Source organism: Protopterus annectens, chromosome 1.part1, assembly GCF_019279795.1.
Source record: "Protopterus annectens isolate FY-2018-M chromosome 1.part1, PAN1.0, whole genome shotgun sequence".
In the NCBI taxonomy this organism is placed as follows: domain Eukaryota; kingdom Metazoa; phylum Chordata; order Ceratodontiformes; family Protopteridae; genus Protopterus; species Protopterus annectens.
Genome location: NC_056726.1, coordinates 1636357943 through 1636375671, shown reverse-complemented (window position 1 = coordinate 1636375671; position 17729 = coordinate 1636357943). Strand labels below are relative to the sequence as shown.

At 37.7% G+C, this 17729-nt stretch overlaps 1 protein-coding gene across 4 annotated transcripts in view; it reads left to right on the top strand.

The window, feature by feature from the left end:
- Nucleotides 1-17486, top strand: part of RSPO1 (R-spondin 1) — a 1604559-nt gene extending 1587073 nt beyond the window's left edge. For 3 of the 4 annotated variants that reach the window (XM_044083734.1, XM_044083743.1, XM_044083751.1), the window contains one exon: nucleotides 15857-17486. In XM_044083734.1, the coding sequence (XP_043939669.1) occupies nucleotides 15857-16032 (176 nt within the window). In that variant the 3' untranslated portion in view covers nucleotides 16033-17486. The remainder of the gene's footprint in view (nucleotides 1-15856) is intronic. The other variant, XM_044083760.1, reaches the window with a different exon arrangement.
- The last annotated feature ends 243 nt before the right edge of the window (nucleotides 17487-17729 follow it).

The following is a 17729-nucleotide window of genomic DNA, read 5'->3' as shown; positions in this document are numbered from 1 at the left end:
CAGGGTGCACGGACCAAACCAATTATAATCAGAAGCACAAAAAGAGTCCAGCACATAACATTTAAGATTTAATGTGACAAAACATCATACTGGTTTCAGCAAAACATACAGCCTTCTTCAGTGCATTAACCGATTGGATTTTGTTTCATCTTTTTTTGTGGGTGAACATGCTTTTGTTAATGATATTCATGAATTTTGCAGAATTCTTAACCTCAAATTATTTTTTTCAGACTCAAATCAAACTCAAAGATCTACTGGATTTAATTTCCGCAAATCCAATTTTATACCTTCCATGAACAAACATGTCTCAGTCTTTAAAGAATGTGTGCTCAAAGATTTACACTTCAACATGAATATATACACCAGTAATAAACAGAATCTCATCAAACAACAACATCCCGTTCTTACATAAACTCAGCAACAATCATGACCTGGTTATCTTACCAGCTGACAAAGGGGGGGGGGCAGTGGTCATCATGTATTGGAACATGTATGAAACAGAAGCTATAACACAACTGTCCAGTAACAAATTTTACATGCATATGCCCCTGGACCCAACATTTAGGTTCAAACAAGAAATTGATGCCTTTCTAAAACTGGCACAGGAGGAAGGGATCATTGATCAGAGGATTGGGTATCAATTTACCGTCCAAGATCCTAGGTCACAATATCTATACCTACTCCCCAAAATACATAAACATCCTACCAAACCACCAGGTAGACCAATTGTTTTGGGTCGAGGATCTTTGACAGAACCATTATCTGCTTTCCTCGCAGAATACCTACAACCACTTCTTCCTCTGGTCATATCCAGAATCAGAGATACCACCCAGTTTCTTAATATCATAAATGACACACAGTTGGAACCAGGTTGGCTTCTATGCACATTGGAAGTCACTGCCCTATACACCAATATCCCACATTGGGCAGGATTGGAAGCTATTCAATTCTGGCTGAACAAAGCTGAACTATATACTCCCAGTTTTAACATTCTACTTGTTTGCTTTGTGGAACAGGTTCTTACTAAGAATGTTTTTTACTTTCATGGGAGATGTTACTGGCAGTTAATAGGTACGGCTATGGGAGCATCTTTCGTTCCCATTTATGCAGATCTCTTTATGAGCTACATCAAAGAACAATTGATATATGATGAGAACCATAATATATTCTTAGATAACATGGACATTTGGAGACGTTATCTAGAGGATTGTTGGATGGTGTGGAGCGGGGATGCTGGATATGCACAGGAATTTGTAGAATACTTAAATGAATATAAATGGGGGATACACTTCACACTTAATCATGATTACAAAGAAATCACATTCCTGGACGTTCATATTTTACGTCAGGATGACCATACACTTGAAACGGAGGTTTATAGAAAATTTCCCAATTTAACACCCTACTCCATGCTTCCAGTCGTCACTCCTTACACATCATCTGGAACATCCCAAAATCCCAATTTTTACCCATCAAGCGGATATGTTCATCAGATGCAGCCTATAACACCAGTAACAGTTATCTATCCCAAAGATTTCTAAACAGGGGTTATCATGCAGACAACATCAACAGAGCATGTTCCTTTGCTACTGAACAAGATAGAAATTTGAATAGAATTTGTTGACTTACGGTAAGGGATCCAAGGGTAGGGATGGACAATCTCCCCAACCCATTCGTGTGGTCACTACATTTGGATGCAATACAGATGGCTTCAAAAATATTATCAACAATCATTGGGACATCCTGTTGGCCAATGAGAAACTAGCTGGAATGCTTTCCCCACAATGTATTTTCTCTTATAGAAGAGGTCGTACCATCAATTCCCATTTAATCCACTACAAACATTTTACCCCTACTACCGCATAACAAGTCACTTTATTTTGGGATAAGCTAGTGGGCAGCATCCCTTGTGGCCATTGTAGTTCTTGTACACATGTATGCAAAACAAAGGAATTTATCAGCAGCAACACTCCACATATTTTTAAAATCAGATGCTTCGGCAACTGTAGGAGTGACTGGGTCATTTATCTGGCCACCTGTTTTTGCTCTGCTTTTTATGTAGGGCAAACATCTCGGCCATTAAAGCATAGGATTAGTGAACATCTTAGTGACATAAGAACTAAAAGAATATCCAGTGCTCTCTACAAACATACAATGACCCATGTCATTGCTAAATTTCAATTCGCAATCATTGATAAAATTCAGTGACACAAATCTAATAAAGTAGGTTGGCATTCTATATTAAATAATAAAGAATCTGGTTGGATCGCCAGGCTGGGGGCTCTGTTTAAGCCCTGCCTCAATGAATTAAGTTAATTCTGGCATGTACCAATCAGCTTTGATTATGTTTTAACTTGATACTATTTAAATGTGTAATGGAATCATGTCAGTTAATGCACTGAAGAAGGCTGTAAGTTTTGCCGAAACCGGTATGCTGCTTTGTCACATTAAATCTTAAATGTTATGTATCTCCCTGGTGCTGGACTCTTTTTGTGCTTTTGTATGTAACCACATGCCTTTTCCTCTTATCTTTTACACCCCGCACCTCTACATCCTCCACCTTCCTTCTCTCACATTCCATTTCTCCTCATTAATGGGTTAACTGAGCTCCTTGATATTGAATTCTACTCTCTACACTTATGGCTACTGTTAACCCTCACCCATACATATCGGTCATTTTCAGTTGTTCTATGTATTCAGTGGACTGAGACACAGAGATAACATTAGCCGCAGGATTACTTAATCAGCTGGACACTTCACTCCCATCCAGGTCTTGAAATGCTTCATTTTGGTTGGCCATCTCCGCATTCACATTGGGTCAGTCTTATTGTGTAGCTTCTATTCCAGCATACCCGTTGCAGTTTTTTTTGGTACTAGAAATGTTTAAATTATTATTGTTTTATGTTTTTATGTTTTGTCAGTAACAGAAGTTTAGTTAATCTGAAGAACTCCATTCTTAAGATGAAAGGACTTACTATGTGCTATTTTGCAACTAGAATCAAGATTAATAAAGTTATTTTTGTTGAGTTTCTCTAATCTGCTTATTATACACTTTTCTGGTAAAGATAAAAGCTGGTACTTTAAAAATATGGAATCATTCACCCAAATACAAAAACAATTCAGACTACATTGTTTTGAGGTCTATTGTTTGATATTTTCCAGCATTTTCAGACATTGTATCCTACACATTTAAATGGTTTACCTTTAAAATGTTGAATGCCATAATGTCTAATGTTCATTTGGTCAAAAAATAACATCTAAACCCAAAACATTGAATGATCAAAATGTCTAAACTCATTTAATTGAAAAAGCAATGAGATCACCTGTACTATTTTGCAGGGGGGCTATGCCCCCTGCACCCCCCATGTGGGGGACTGTGCCCCTCTCACCCCCCTACTTAAATATATCAACTCTGATATTGCACTACAGTGTAGAAATGGGCAAATTCAATAATTTCGACATTGTGAGTTTAGACTCATTTTATTTCAACATGTTGATTATTCAATGTAATGCATTCAACCAATTCACTTTCAGCCATTTAGCATTCAACATTTTAAAGGTAAACCCTTTCAAATATGTACATCAACATCTAAGTGCATCTGAAAAAAATGCATGCCACAGCAGATAAAAGGAAAAGCCTTTGATGATCTGGGTTTTCATAGTGAAAGTCTGGTGAAAATAAGATTGAGATTCTCACTTAACTAGGACTAAAGAAGTGTCTTTTCAAGTCCACATGAACACATAGTGGAGTCTGCATGTCCACTCTGCTCTTGCATGGGTTTTCTCTGGGTGCTCTGGTTTCCTCCCACATTCCTAAGGCATGCATTATGTGGACTGGATGCTCTAAATTAACTTGGGGGAGGGGGGGTTATAGAAGAATAAGTATGACAGGGCTAGCCACTCAGCATTCTGGAAATTGGCTCAAGCTGATGGTCACTACTGATGTGACATCCCAGCCCCATGTGCAAAAAGGGGAAAAAGGGAGTTGTGGATGGATGGATGGATGGATGGATGGATGGATGGATGGATGGATGGATGGATGGATGGATGGATGGAAGGATGGACGAATGGATGGATGGATGGATGGATGGATGGATGGATGGATGGATGGATGGATGGATGGATGGATGGAACATATAGAATGGATCAAAGGTTATAGTCATTTTAATTTTACTCTGCATTAGTAAAGAGTTAAAACTATTACTATGATCCAGGTGAGTATGATTGATTAATGCCCCAGGTACATATTGATGCTGGCAGAAGGGAGGAGAGGAATGAAGCGGCTTTGCTGTCTCACCTCTCCTTGGGGGAGGGAGTGGGTCATATACATGGATACTCAGTCTCATGGTAGATTCCCCAACAGAGACTGGAAACCACATAGGAACAATGGCTTTAAAGGGAGCAAGATAGTCATGAGGGATATTGTCGCTTGCAAAACTGGTTACATACCCTTGTGCATCTCATCCTGAGCTCTAGGGCTGCTTACTGCATTAAAGATTTGAAAAGAAACAAAACAGAAAAACCCTACCCTTGTGGTGTGCCATTACCTTAAAAATGTGCAAATGGGTCATAGGGCTTTCATCTTTTGGGGAATCAGTGAGCCTATAGAGTCCTTCATCACAATGAGAGAAGTAATTACTAAGATTTATGGGAGGAGCTAGAGCAAAAAAGTGAACTGTTATGTAGTGCCAGAGACATGTCACATGCCATCAATGCCATATTGAAAAAGTGATTGAAATGTATTACTGTTGGTGTCCTACAAGATTTAACTCATTTGGCTACTAGACATCAGAACAGTAACTAAGGGAGGTTGAAGCACTTCAGGCATAAGGTGTTAGGAGGCACAATCAGCAGTTGTCAATGAGGTTTTATTACAGTAGTGGCATTCAGAAAGGAATGTTGATACAGTAATTTATGTCAGAGTTGAAGCACTGAAGTGCTGAAGTGCTCAGGGGGCATACCTCTCAACTGTTAAAAATTTCTCATAACTTCCAGATTTTTATCTCATATTTTTGGCCTAGTCCTCATAACATTTGTGGTTGTCTAGCAAATCATTGAGGACTGAAGTCACAAAGTAATGACAAGACATTTGAGTTTCAAACTTCACATCATTCAGAAAATGCATACTAATGCAAATCTGGTTATTACAGCCACATTCTAAACTTATAAGAGCAATTATGAAAACCAGTCTCTTATCTTGGGCCTTTATCCCCCCCCCACCATTATTTATGATTTTGTCCAAATTTCTTATGTTAAAATATAGTTGGGGCAGTATGGTAGCTGTAGCAAACCACTTGCAACAATGTACATTTGCATTTGTAGCAAGTGATAATTTGCTACAGGTGAGAGCAGAAAACCTTTTATTTTTATGTTTTTTTTTTTTTGCTGAGAAGAGTATATCAGGGCGAATAGGCCTGTCAGTGCCAGACTGGGAAATGCAGAACGGACTATATTCATCATTCCCACTGCTGCAGTAGCCTTTAGGCTATATGAGTTATGTCTTGCTCAAAATACAGTAATCAGCTAGCGTCCCTAAGAGCTGTGGTTCCCGCTCACACTTCCATTCTTACTGCTGATTGGTCGGGTCTACTTTAATTAAACGAAAGTGGAATCCATTGAATACGAATCCGTCGACACATAAACAGAAAAACGCGGAAACGTTGAATGCACTAAATAGTGAAATTGGAAATGTCGAATTGTCATAGTTGGCCCATCTGCGGTATAGCTCCATAAGGTAAGTGTGCGATAGTTACGGACCTTAGGGTTAGGGTGCAGGTTAAGGTAAGTGCATAGATAGGTAATGTATGTAAAGTTTAGTGTAGGGTTTTGTTAAGTGTATGTGTGTGGAATATTTACTTTGTGTGGGTATAGTTCTGTAGGGTAAGTGTGCGGTAGTTACGGACCTTAGGTTTAGGGAGGGGTTAAGGGTAGTGCATAGATAGTTGTGTATGTGGGGTTTAGTGTAGGGTTACAAGTGGGGTATTGGTTCTTTAATTTAGGGTTAGTAGTAGGGTTTTGGTTAGTGTATGTATGTGTTTTTGTTGTTGTGTTTGCGTAGGTAGTATGTTACGGGTGGTGGGGTTGGCCGACTATTGCGGTTTCGATGTTTAAATTTTGCAGTTTTGCGTGTTCGATGTTATCGCGTTTCACTGTTTATGTGTCAACGGATTCATATTCGACAGATTCCGCTTTCGTTTAATTAAAGTAGACCCGATTGGTCAGCCCTGAGGAGGGAAAATCAGCAGTCAGAGTTGGAAATGTTCAGTACTTTTTTGCCGTCTCATAAAGAAGCAGCTCAGAGGCTTCACAAGAGCAGCAGCAGCTGGCACTTCAGCTCCTTTCTGACACATAAGTCACATTTGGTGAACCTTATCAAGAACATGTGGAACATAACCTCTCTCCAACAATTTTTGCCTAACTTTTTGAAATTTCTCTTTCACAGTATGCTTGTCACAAGTATTACTAAAAATATGATTGTATTCACCATAAGGGAGTGAAGCCAATAAATGGGGGGGATGCATGCTGTCAGCTGATAAAAAATTATTGACAGCAGTTTCTTTGTTAAAGGGACTGAAAGATTCTTCATTGTCTGTTACAAAAAATTCCAAGTTAAGAAATATGATCCTTTCCCTGTCATTTTTGTAGGTAAATTCCAACCCAAATCCATTATTGTTCAAAGTATACATAAAATCTTGAAACGGTCTGATGTTACCCCTGCAAATAAAAATTAAATCATCTATATATCTTTTATAGATAATAAAATGATGTGTAAAAATTCAATATTATAAACAAATTCTCAGAGTAATTTGTAAAAATGATGGCATAGGAAGGGGCATATGAGGCCCCCATCGCAGTGCCGTCATTTTGCAGGAAATAATGTTTGTTGAACTTGAAACAATTGTGTGTTAAGGAAAACTCTAATAATTGTAACACAAAGGCTGCACGTGGGCCCTCCCCCATTAACTTGCCAACTGCTTCCAAACCACAAACATTTTTGATGCTAGTATAAAGAGCTTTAACATACACACTTGCCCAATAGAACTCAGTATTCCACTTCATTCCTCTTACCAGGTCACAGAGATCCTTACCATTTTTAATATCAGATGGGACTTTGTTCAAATATACCTTCAACTGGTGATGCAAAAAATACCTACATTTTGCAAAAAGGACCCCTTTCCTGATACTATTGGCCTACCTGGTGGATTACTTAAACATTTGTAGATCTTGGGGTTAATGAAACAATTTGCATCCCTGGGGTTCCTCGTGTATAATTTCCTAACATCCATTGGGGTGAAAAATCCCAATCTCTCACCCCTCTCCAAAAGTTCCAATGCTTCGCCATTAAATGCAGAAATAACATCTCCCGATACCCTGATGTAAGCAGACTGGTCCCTTAATTCTTCAGCCTTAGCATTATATTTAGATCTGGGTAGAATCTCCCAGTTACCACCTTTGTCAGCCTGGGTAAAAATATAGTTATCATTCATGTCTCGCAAATAATTTAGAGCTAGCCATTCATTTTTATTCAAATTATATGTTCTACATCTTTTCCTGAATTTTTCATGCTCTAATTCTGTCTATACAAGACATTTTCAAACTGTTGCACCATTGCTGACAATTTAGGTGGAAAAAAAACTGCTATGATATGGAACTTGTGGCACCCTTAACCTGTAAGAAAACTCCTGTCATGACTTCCAGTATCATCTTCTTCCCCCTCAAGTGAATCAACCATAATATCACACATTTCATTTTCATATGTTCATAGATTAGTACTAAGCTAACTGGCCTTCTAGCTTTTTTTTTAAGCTAGCCAATTATCCATATCATTGTGAGACTCAAACCCTGCTGTTTGTTGTAAGGCAAAAACAACCTAACCTAGGCCACCCTCCCAACCCCAATGTTGAGACATTAAGAAGTGAATCATCAGAGCAGACACTTGAATTGTTAACATCATTCTCATCAATAACTCCAGCATTGTCATTGACTCTCAGTGCACGATTTTGAAAAAAATATCTTTAACTGCAATTTTCTACAAAAACGACTTACTTCAATGATAATGTCTGCCAAGCTTGGAAAAAACATTGAAACAAATTTTGTTCCCTTCAATAACAATGCTTCAACATCATTACTTATAATTAAATCAGACAGGTTAATGATTTTTAAATTAGTCCGCTGCCCTGAATATGCTCCTCCACCACATACCTGGGTGATACAAATGCCTCCACATTAACATTAAACAAAAAGTCATAAGCTGAATTGTTGGAACTGCCATTAGTTCCTTCGTCTGTTCTTGCCTCCACCACTGTAAGAGTTCGTTCCCTGCCATTTCCGACCATGGGTTTTCATTTATTGTGTCGTGGAAGATTGCTCTTGTACAATATCCTCAGTTAAAATTGCTTCATCAAAAGAAACTGTTACCCCATTCCCCAGAGAAGCTTTATGCCTGGGCAACATTATCAGTTCTCTGTATTACCCTTTGGGTTATCTACTGCTCCAAGGGTGTTTACAAAATGTCTGCCTCCAATTATAGCTCATTGCAGACTGAATGGCACTCACATTTTCCTTATTTAAGTGACTTGTTTATCTTGCTTATCTATGTAGAGTCTTCTCACTGATGTCAAGAGTCTTTAACATGGGTTTCACCTCTTCTTACTGATCTGAGATTGCAGGTGAACTTTCACAAATTCTCCTTGACCCCATCACATATGGTTGTTTCTCTAGGATGTCTCATAGACTCTGCATCTTAAAAGCTTTTTTGATGTAGAAACTAGATTTTCATCTGGAAACCCTTCACCCTTCTGAGCTTCTCATCTCACTCTCTGACTTCAGCCAGAGAGTTTCTCAGGATCCTGGAGTTCATGGCATCTATGATACTCATGCATCCTCTGAAATATGAGAAATATTCAGTGATATCTTAAAAAAAGACATGGACCAGACATTTGCATCCTCTGGATTTTTAGATTCCAGTCTTGGGCTTTGTACAAAATGAACTGCAGTGGTTGAGACCACAAATACAAACAAATCCAGGTCTACCTTTTTTCCTTTACTTTAAAATCAATCTGCAACTACAGATGCCTCAAATTGTGCATGAAGGGCAGTTTCTATGGCATAAATGTGCATGACCATAGGGATTCTCCAGACAGAGAAAATAACATAAATGTAAAGAAGATGTTGGTCATCAGCCATGCATTTCCCTCCTGAGTCTTTCTTGCCATGGGGCCCGAAACAGAAGCAGTTTTGTGAGTTCATCCGTCAGTCATTGCCAGAGTGAGGAAAACCATCTAAAGCTAAGTACCCTGTTGGGGAACATTTTCTTGCTTTTAACCAATGTCAGAGAAATTCAATAATTGTCTCAGTTGTAGAAAGCAGATCCCACACCGAGACTTCCATTCTCTCTGCGTCACTTGTTTAGACCCAGACCATGTTGTCCCCGGGTGTCGGTTCTGTGCCCTGCTTAATGCTAAACCATAAGAAGAAGAGCTGAAATTGTAGCTAGACATTTTAGTGAGTCTTTTCCGCAACATGATATGGCATCAGTCTCTCAACTGGTTACTGACTTACCTAGTAAAAAGAAAGACAAGGATAAAGATAGGCCTCTAAAAGTTAGGACCTCTGATGACTCAGGTCAAAAGTCTGGCATTTTTCAACTAAGTGATACAGCTGAACTCAGTGAGGCGCTTTCGCAGCCCCTGATGCCAGCCGAGGAATTTTCACAGGCCTCTACCAAGACCCATTCGGAGTCCAGTACGCCGCTGGATCCACCTCCCGGGGATTACCCTCAGTCTAAGAAGAGACTGACAGAGTTCCTTGACCTGCCCCCACATAAAGCTCTGGCCATTCTGCCTATCCTGAATGTAGTGGAGGATGTTTTCCTAGAATCTGCCCTTTTACCAGATTCTCTCCCCCAGCACCCAGGAAACCTGACAGATATTGCAGGGTGCAAGACACCCACAAATATCTTTTCAAAAACCCTACTGCAGACTCTGAAGTCATTACTCAAGGCCCTAAGGCAGCTAGGGCAACCTCATCTAAAAATCCCATCCCAGCTGACAAAGAAAGCAGAGCTTTAGACAGAAAAGGAAAAAAGGTATACACTTCAGCCACTTTAGCCTTAAATTGTCAATTTCATATGCTGAAATCCTAGTAGAATGTCCTCGAACTGCTTAAACAGAAGTTATCTTCCATTCTCACTTTCTAAGATTTCATTAAACAATCTGGTTAAAAACTCCATTGCCATTTCACATAAACACCTCCATGCTTCCACAGGTATGTCATCTGAGCCAACAACCTTTCCATTCTTCATTCTCTTCATAGCTAGCCTTACTTCCTCCTTGCTAATCCATTGTACTTCATGATTCACTATCCCTACATCATCCAACCTTCTCTCCCTCTCATTCTCTTCATTCATCAACCCCTCAAAGTACTCTTTCTATCTCCTCAACACACTCTCCTCACTTGTGAGTATGTTTCCCTCATTATCCTTTATCACCTTTACCTGCTGCACATCTTTCCTAGCTCGGTCCCTCTGTCTAGCCAATCGATACAGGTCCTTTTCTCCCTCCTTAGTGTCCAACCTTTCATACAATTCTTCATATGCCTTATCCTTTGTCTTCGCCACCTCTCTCTTTGCCATGCACCTCACCTCCTTATATCCGGTCTACTTTCTTCATCTCTCTGACAATCCTACTTCTTCTTTGCCAATCTCTTTGCCTGTATACTCTTCTGTACTTCCTCATTCCACCACATATGTAATTCTTAATAATCCAATTTTTATAAATAAGGAGACCAATATTGATTTTGTCAAGCTCTGAGATACAAAATGGAAATGAATGTATGTATTACCATGAAAATGCCTTGGTTGTGCACATGAAGATATGCATTGTGTAACATTTTGTCTGTAAAAATGTGTGGTATGTCTTAAAACGTGTTTTGTGGCTTGACATTTTTAGAAAAATTAGTCAGGCAATTGTTTGTATTACATAGAATACTGATTGCAAATTAGTTATGTTTAAAAAGCTTTTGCCTGAAAGCAGAAAAATAGAAAGCTGGTTCCTCAGTCAGGATGATCACCATGGAATACAGACAGCATGATCACCATTAATACAGCAGGAGCTCTTCCCACAGATTTGTACTTCCCGGAGTTGGACAGCCTAAATGGGATCCTTGCTGGCTGTAGCTGGAAGGAAGATCAGATGAAGATTTTGGTGCAGAGCTGGAATTAAGGCCTTGCTAAGGCTAAAGCTTTGGGCTTTAATTTACAACCTACTTCTAGAAGGGCTGACTGGGGATGAGTAACAGAGCTGATGGAGTGACCTCAAAGAACTGCAAATTTATATAAAATGCTGTACAATACTACAAATGGTGTTATATACATTTGCATTTAACTGTAAAAAGCCAAATGGGCTATATATTTTTTGTATTTTTCAATAAATACATGTCTGTTTTATATATCTGCCTCCAGTGTGTGTTAAAGACTTGACAATTGTCACCACTGTGCTGTTTTTGTGTAGTAAGTCTAAGGTCATATCTGAGATGAATTATTTTAGTAGATAGTATCCTGTTCAATTTAGCTTCCTTTGGATATGACTGTATATTAACTATAAGATTGGATTTCCTTTGGATTATAATATGAAATGTTATGTATTTATAATATAATGGACAATTATCCTTCATATTACAAAAAGAGCACTCATACAAAATCACCTTTCTAAAGTTATGCCATCCTGAAGTTGAATCATCTGCTATGCCTTTCTACTATATTTTCTTTTTTTCCATTCTTGTCAGTTTTACAGTTGGTAACCTGGAAATAGTTCTGCAAACATGGTTTGTCCTTATTGCCAATTTTGTGTGCCTTTACCATCAAAGAATTAATATATAAACTGCAATAATAATTACATGGAACCAGATGATTCTGTCATTTATTTACTTTGTGAACGTTATAGAGGCACTGACCCTCAGGTGTGTGTGTGTGTGTGTGTGTGTGTGTGTGTGTGTGTGTGTGTGTGTGTGTGTGTGTGTGTGTGTGTGTGTGTGTGTGTGTGTGTGTGTGTGTGTAGATGTCCAGATGCACAATAGTACAAGTAATATTACCACTTGAATTTTTGCATAAATCAATGTTACAGAATTTCTGAAACAGAAACACATTTGGTGTACTTTTTCATTACCAAAGGCATTTGCGGTTTAAATCTGAAATGTCTTACCTAAAAATATGCATTGCATTACAGACAAAATACTAAAGTGAATTAATTCTTATATATTATATTAATAGCCACAATTTATAATCACTGCTTCGGTCCTACTAAGCTCTGTTTCAGAAGCACCTGTATTCAGCACCTTCCTTTCATATGAACACTAAGACGCAGGTGTGTATATAGAGTATCATGAAACTCAGATTTGTATACACAGTAAATAAAACCTAACGTTATATATGACATCTGCTAAGTGATTAGATATAACACCTGATCAGTACATGTCACTATCTGTATAAAACCCAAAATGTTATATTGGTGTAATGGTGAATTATTTAGTTTCAGTAGGAAGCCCTAGGAGCATTACCTTCAGGACAAGGAGGAGGTGGTCCTGTGATGCAGAACAGTGGTTGATATCTGACCCTGCCAGGTATTCAATCCTGCAGGCCGATTAACAACAGGATACTGCCAGAGATGGGGAGGTCTTGCATGGAATGAGGCAACTACAGAAATGAAAGGTATATTTGCCAACACAGTGATTGGTCCTGATATATAACCGCTAAAAAGATGTGAGGGAAAGTATGGCTCAGGTTTGATGGTTTACAGACAAATGGACAGAGAAAAGGAGTATGAGAACTATGTAATTTTTTAACATCTTTATTTTAAACCACAATATAAGTGGTTAACGAAAACAAAACATAGTGATATTTTCATTGTTTTTTGCAGAGTGCATATATCTTTTTTTTTCTCAGCAATTATAATTCAGTCCAACTTTATATAAACTGGTCAGCTCCTGCCTTCCCTTTGAAACATCTTACTCCTCCTCCCAAACATTTTTCTGCTAGTATTGTTCCCACTAATTCTAGTGGTGCAGCAGTTGCATTGTTGCCTCACAGGAAGAGATTCCCCAGTTCAATCCCCGGCTGGGGTGCCTTCAGTGCAGATTCTGCATGTCCTCCCTGTGTTTGTGTGGGTTTGCTCTGGTTTCCCAAATTACAAAGACGTGCATCTGGAATGTTTCTCCCAGGGCCTCTGCTGAAAATTAGCTTTGTCCAAGTCGAACTTTCCTGGTAAGCAAATGTTAAGTAAATATTTATTCCAATGTGATTTCCTCCTTACCTTTTCCAAAAGATTCTACTTCCATTTCTTTTCTGTTCTTTATAATATTCAATACTTCAATTTTAGTTGGTTTAGATTATGATTTCTATTTTTCCAATAATTGCTTTTTTTGGCAGCTGATAGCATTAAACATAGCAAGTCTAGACAATTCATATCCTGCGTCCCAGCTCAAAAGAATAATTTCCTCAGTTACAACCATTTGCTTTACTCTGTACAGAATTTTTAAAATCTGCCAACATGTTATACCCTGAAAACATGTTCTCAATTACCTCCCTCTCTCCCATCACACCTCCAGCATTTGCTATCTACCTGAGGAAAATTATCTGGTTTACTTGGGGTATAAAAATAGCAATGCAAATACTTCCAAGCAAATATCCTAAAACTTCTGGATTTGTTGTATTCTTGGGAGCCATACAGATATCTTTGCATTGTTCCAAATAGCCTTTCTAAACTCCTCTGATTGATTCTTATAGTTATCATACAATATTGTATATACCCTACTAATTAAGTATCCCTTTTTAACAGCAGCTTCAGTTCTAGATTCAACAAAAAATTGTACCAGAGCTGTTTTTTCTCTGAGCACTCTCCTATCCCTTTCTCTTTGACTATAGGCAGGGAATACAGTATTTTACCAGCAGTCCAAACTTCAGCTTGGCCTCATAGGTTTATAGGTTCATACTAAGCTAACTGCTCTTGCGAGCCATTGTAAGCCTAGCCAATTATCCCTTGTGAGTCTCAAACCCTGCATTTTGTGTTTATAAGGCAAACACCTTAACCATTAGGCTACCCTCCCACCAGTCATCCCTCTCTATTAACCTTCCCTCTCTAGTTATTTGCTCCCAATAAAATGTTTCATTTGCCATTTTTTTCTAGCAAATTTCAGCCCCCCCCCCCCCCCCCCGCTGCATGTTTCTTTACCTCTAGTGGCAGTTATCTCTATTGGCAAAATCTTCTTTCTCCATTCCTGTGTTGGCTTAGTTCTTAGAATATTTTCTGCAGCTTTAACAATATAATATTCCAGTCCTGTGTTGACTTAGTTCTTAGAATATTTTCTGCAGCTTTATGAATATAATATTCTGTGTGGTTGTTCACATTCTCCTTCAGAACCTGCATCCAAAATCACACTCTCTCCTTATTTCTCAAAGTTCCCCCTGTTTCTTCATTGTCCCTTTTCACTTTGAATTATAACCTTCTCCTTCTTCTATGGGGAATTCTTTATTAATTATTGTTACAACTTTATTAATTATTGTTACAGCTTTGTGTTTGATTGATAAAAATATGCCTTGCCTGTATATAAAACTATGGTGACTAAATTTTTTCACTGCTTTAATTATACTGTCCATAATCAAGAGATACTGTTTTTTTTTTTTCTTTTTAATTTTTGTATTATCTTTGTTTAGTCTCTTCTCAAATATCCTTGGTTGCCATAACATAATCTTTTTTAATACATACATCTCAATACATCATCTTATCATGTCCCCATAAACGTATGCATTGCAGAACCAGTTCATGTGTGGGTTCATAGTTTACTGCTGTAGCCTTTGTTTTATTTTCATTAATTTATACTCTGAAAAGGCTTGAAATTGACTCTAAATATTTCACAACACTGAAATATTCTTTTCTATATTTCTCAAGTGCAAAATGAAATTATCTGCAAATAAAGTTAATATTGCTTGATTACTGCACCATTTATATCTGTGAAGTTGTGAGTTCCTTGTTTTCTTGGTCAATAAATTTAAATATAAAGCAAATAAAGAGGAAGGGGGACACCCCTGCCTTGTTCCTCTTTTCAAACACAGCTATTGGAGAGGAACCCTCCCACCTTTATTCTGGCTTTTAACTCTTCATATAACCTCCTAATTAACTTTTTTAGTCTCTGTGGGAATTCATATGCTTCCATTGTCCAGCTCATAAAATCCCAGCTGACTTTAGCAAATGCTTTCTCAACGTTTCTTCATTTAAATACTGTAAATATTCTATGGGGTCTTGTGTCTCAAACTAGTACACAATATGCCATGGTCATATTAAGTATACATGATGTTAATATAGAGAAACATTAAGAAATGGATAGGGTTAGGTAAAAGCCCTCCAATAGACCAAGAAGAGGTTGATGAAGGAGATCAGGTGCCAAATATCTGGGTAACTGGGCAGCTGAATAGCCCATTTGTACAGATGCTGTTGTTTCATATTGTTGTGTGGTACTGCTAATAAGCTGCTGTCTGCATCAGCAATGCTCTGTTTTGGCAGTTATGTTTAAAGCAGTTAGTCCACAAGCTTAAGGTTCTGAGCTGTTAATGTTCTGCTTCTTACACTCAAGGTACTAGGTTTGATTCCTTCCACCTTCCTTTGCCTGCTGTCTGACAATAAGTAAGTCATTTACCCAGACAGTGCTCCTAGGTCACACCTGAAAAATGGTGCATTGAGTGGTTCTGCTATCACACTAATATTTCCAAATGGCAGCTGCAGTCACTTCATTTCAAATGGCTTTAGTGGACAACAATTTAGCATTAATGATATGTAAACTTTGCGTTTTCTCTTTTTATTCACAGATGACAAAGAGAAAGGAAGTAAAAAAGGAAAGAAAGAAGATGGGAAAAAAGAAACAAGAAATAATGGAGACAATAAAAGCAAAAAGGACACTAAAGAGGGCAGACAAGGCAAGAAAAAGAAGGGCCAACAGCAAGGGACTGTAGCCCCCACAGTAACATCTCTGCCTGTCCAATAGCTGTCAGCTCGGAATCTTTATATATGAAATTCAATGCTGCTATATGCACAGAAGCTTTCCTGAACTGGAGCACTGCTACAGAAAAGCAAAATGCAAGCATGAATGCAACTGTTATATTAAGAGGACTTCAGTTATGAAGCATTTGGAATATCTTCACACAAAAGTTCTACAGTTCTGATTTATCAAAGCAAATGTGTAGACTAAACTAGAAGTCATTTTTTTCACTTTGAGTTTTCAAACAGAGAATGATGAAATGCATCCAAGGTCTGGTTAATCACGAATGGTATTGGAACTAAGAAATATAGTTCCTGAATGAGCACAACACGTTTCCAGTTTAAAAGTGTTTAAGCTGTACGAATTATACATTAAAGAATATATGTTAAACATGTTTGTCAGGAATATCAGACATAGACACAATGAAACTGCTTAAAGTTTATTTCAAATAAAAATTTTACTTTTAAAGTATAATTTTGTATTTTTACTAAACACTTGGTTAATTTTCAAAGGTATAGCTTAGCCCCTAAACTACAACTGAAAACATATTTTGTTTCTTAAAGAGAAAAAAAAATGTTTTCAGCCATTCATTTATTAATGTCTTACTGTAAGTACCACTAAATCCAACAACACATTATATGACTGTTACACCTGCAATTTAAAAATGTGCCCAGACTACCGAAAAAAAAATATGACAAAAGATCATGAACAGTCATCATATTTGCAACAGAATGAGTACTAATATTAGGGTATATTGCCTTAGCTATTTTTCCAACACTTTTTTGAAATTAGCAGAAATGGAACACATGGAATGTATTTAAAGCAAAGTTTCTAAAGACCTGGATGAAATACAGTGTTACATTTTATCTGTTACCATTGACTAAACTCTATTACTAAGGAGAAATACTAAACAAATGCCTTTGTTCCACAGAAATAGTATAATCTTACAGCATTACTTAAATATTACAGCTAGACAGTTTGTTTTCAGTACTGCAAATGGAAGGCATGACAGCCTGACTTCCTGCTGTATCAGTAAAATAGACATAAAAAGAACATTAATACTCTTTACGTGATGAACACCAGATGTGTAAATACACAGACTCCTACATTCTAAAGTTATTATCCTAAAATTCAGTCTTGATACAGTGCACTCCGTACTGTGAGGCGTGGCTTAGGAACATGAAAACGTGTGTGTAGAAAACACTGACTTTAAATAGTTATATACGCCTTTCATATGAAACTTATACAGTAAGTTGACAAAACAAATTAATAATCCAAAATTTGAAAACTGAGAAATGGTATTATATGTAAGAATTTAGCCATACCTGTTAGAATAAATAACAGTACAGTTTAACATCCTTGAGAAGGCCTGCTCACATAACTGAAAGTTCAGAACTCGTATAGTCAATGCAGTAAAGAATTATTTTTGGATATTTGTGTATTGTACTCTGTGAGGGTGGGGAGGTATGCGTGTGTGTGTGTGTGTGTGTGTGTGTGTGTGTGTGTGTGTGTGTGTGTGTGTGTGTGTGTGTGTGTGTGTGTGTGTGTGCGTGAGAGAGGCACAAGGGGAAAGTTCCAATAAAACAAAGCTTTGTAAAGTCATGTTATCTTGAGTTTACAGTCTATATATGTTAGCATTTTCACTTCTAATATATATTGCAAATCATAAAAAGTCAGGAATTCTTACACTGAGCATGGCACTT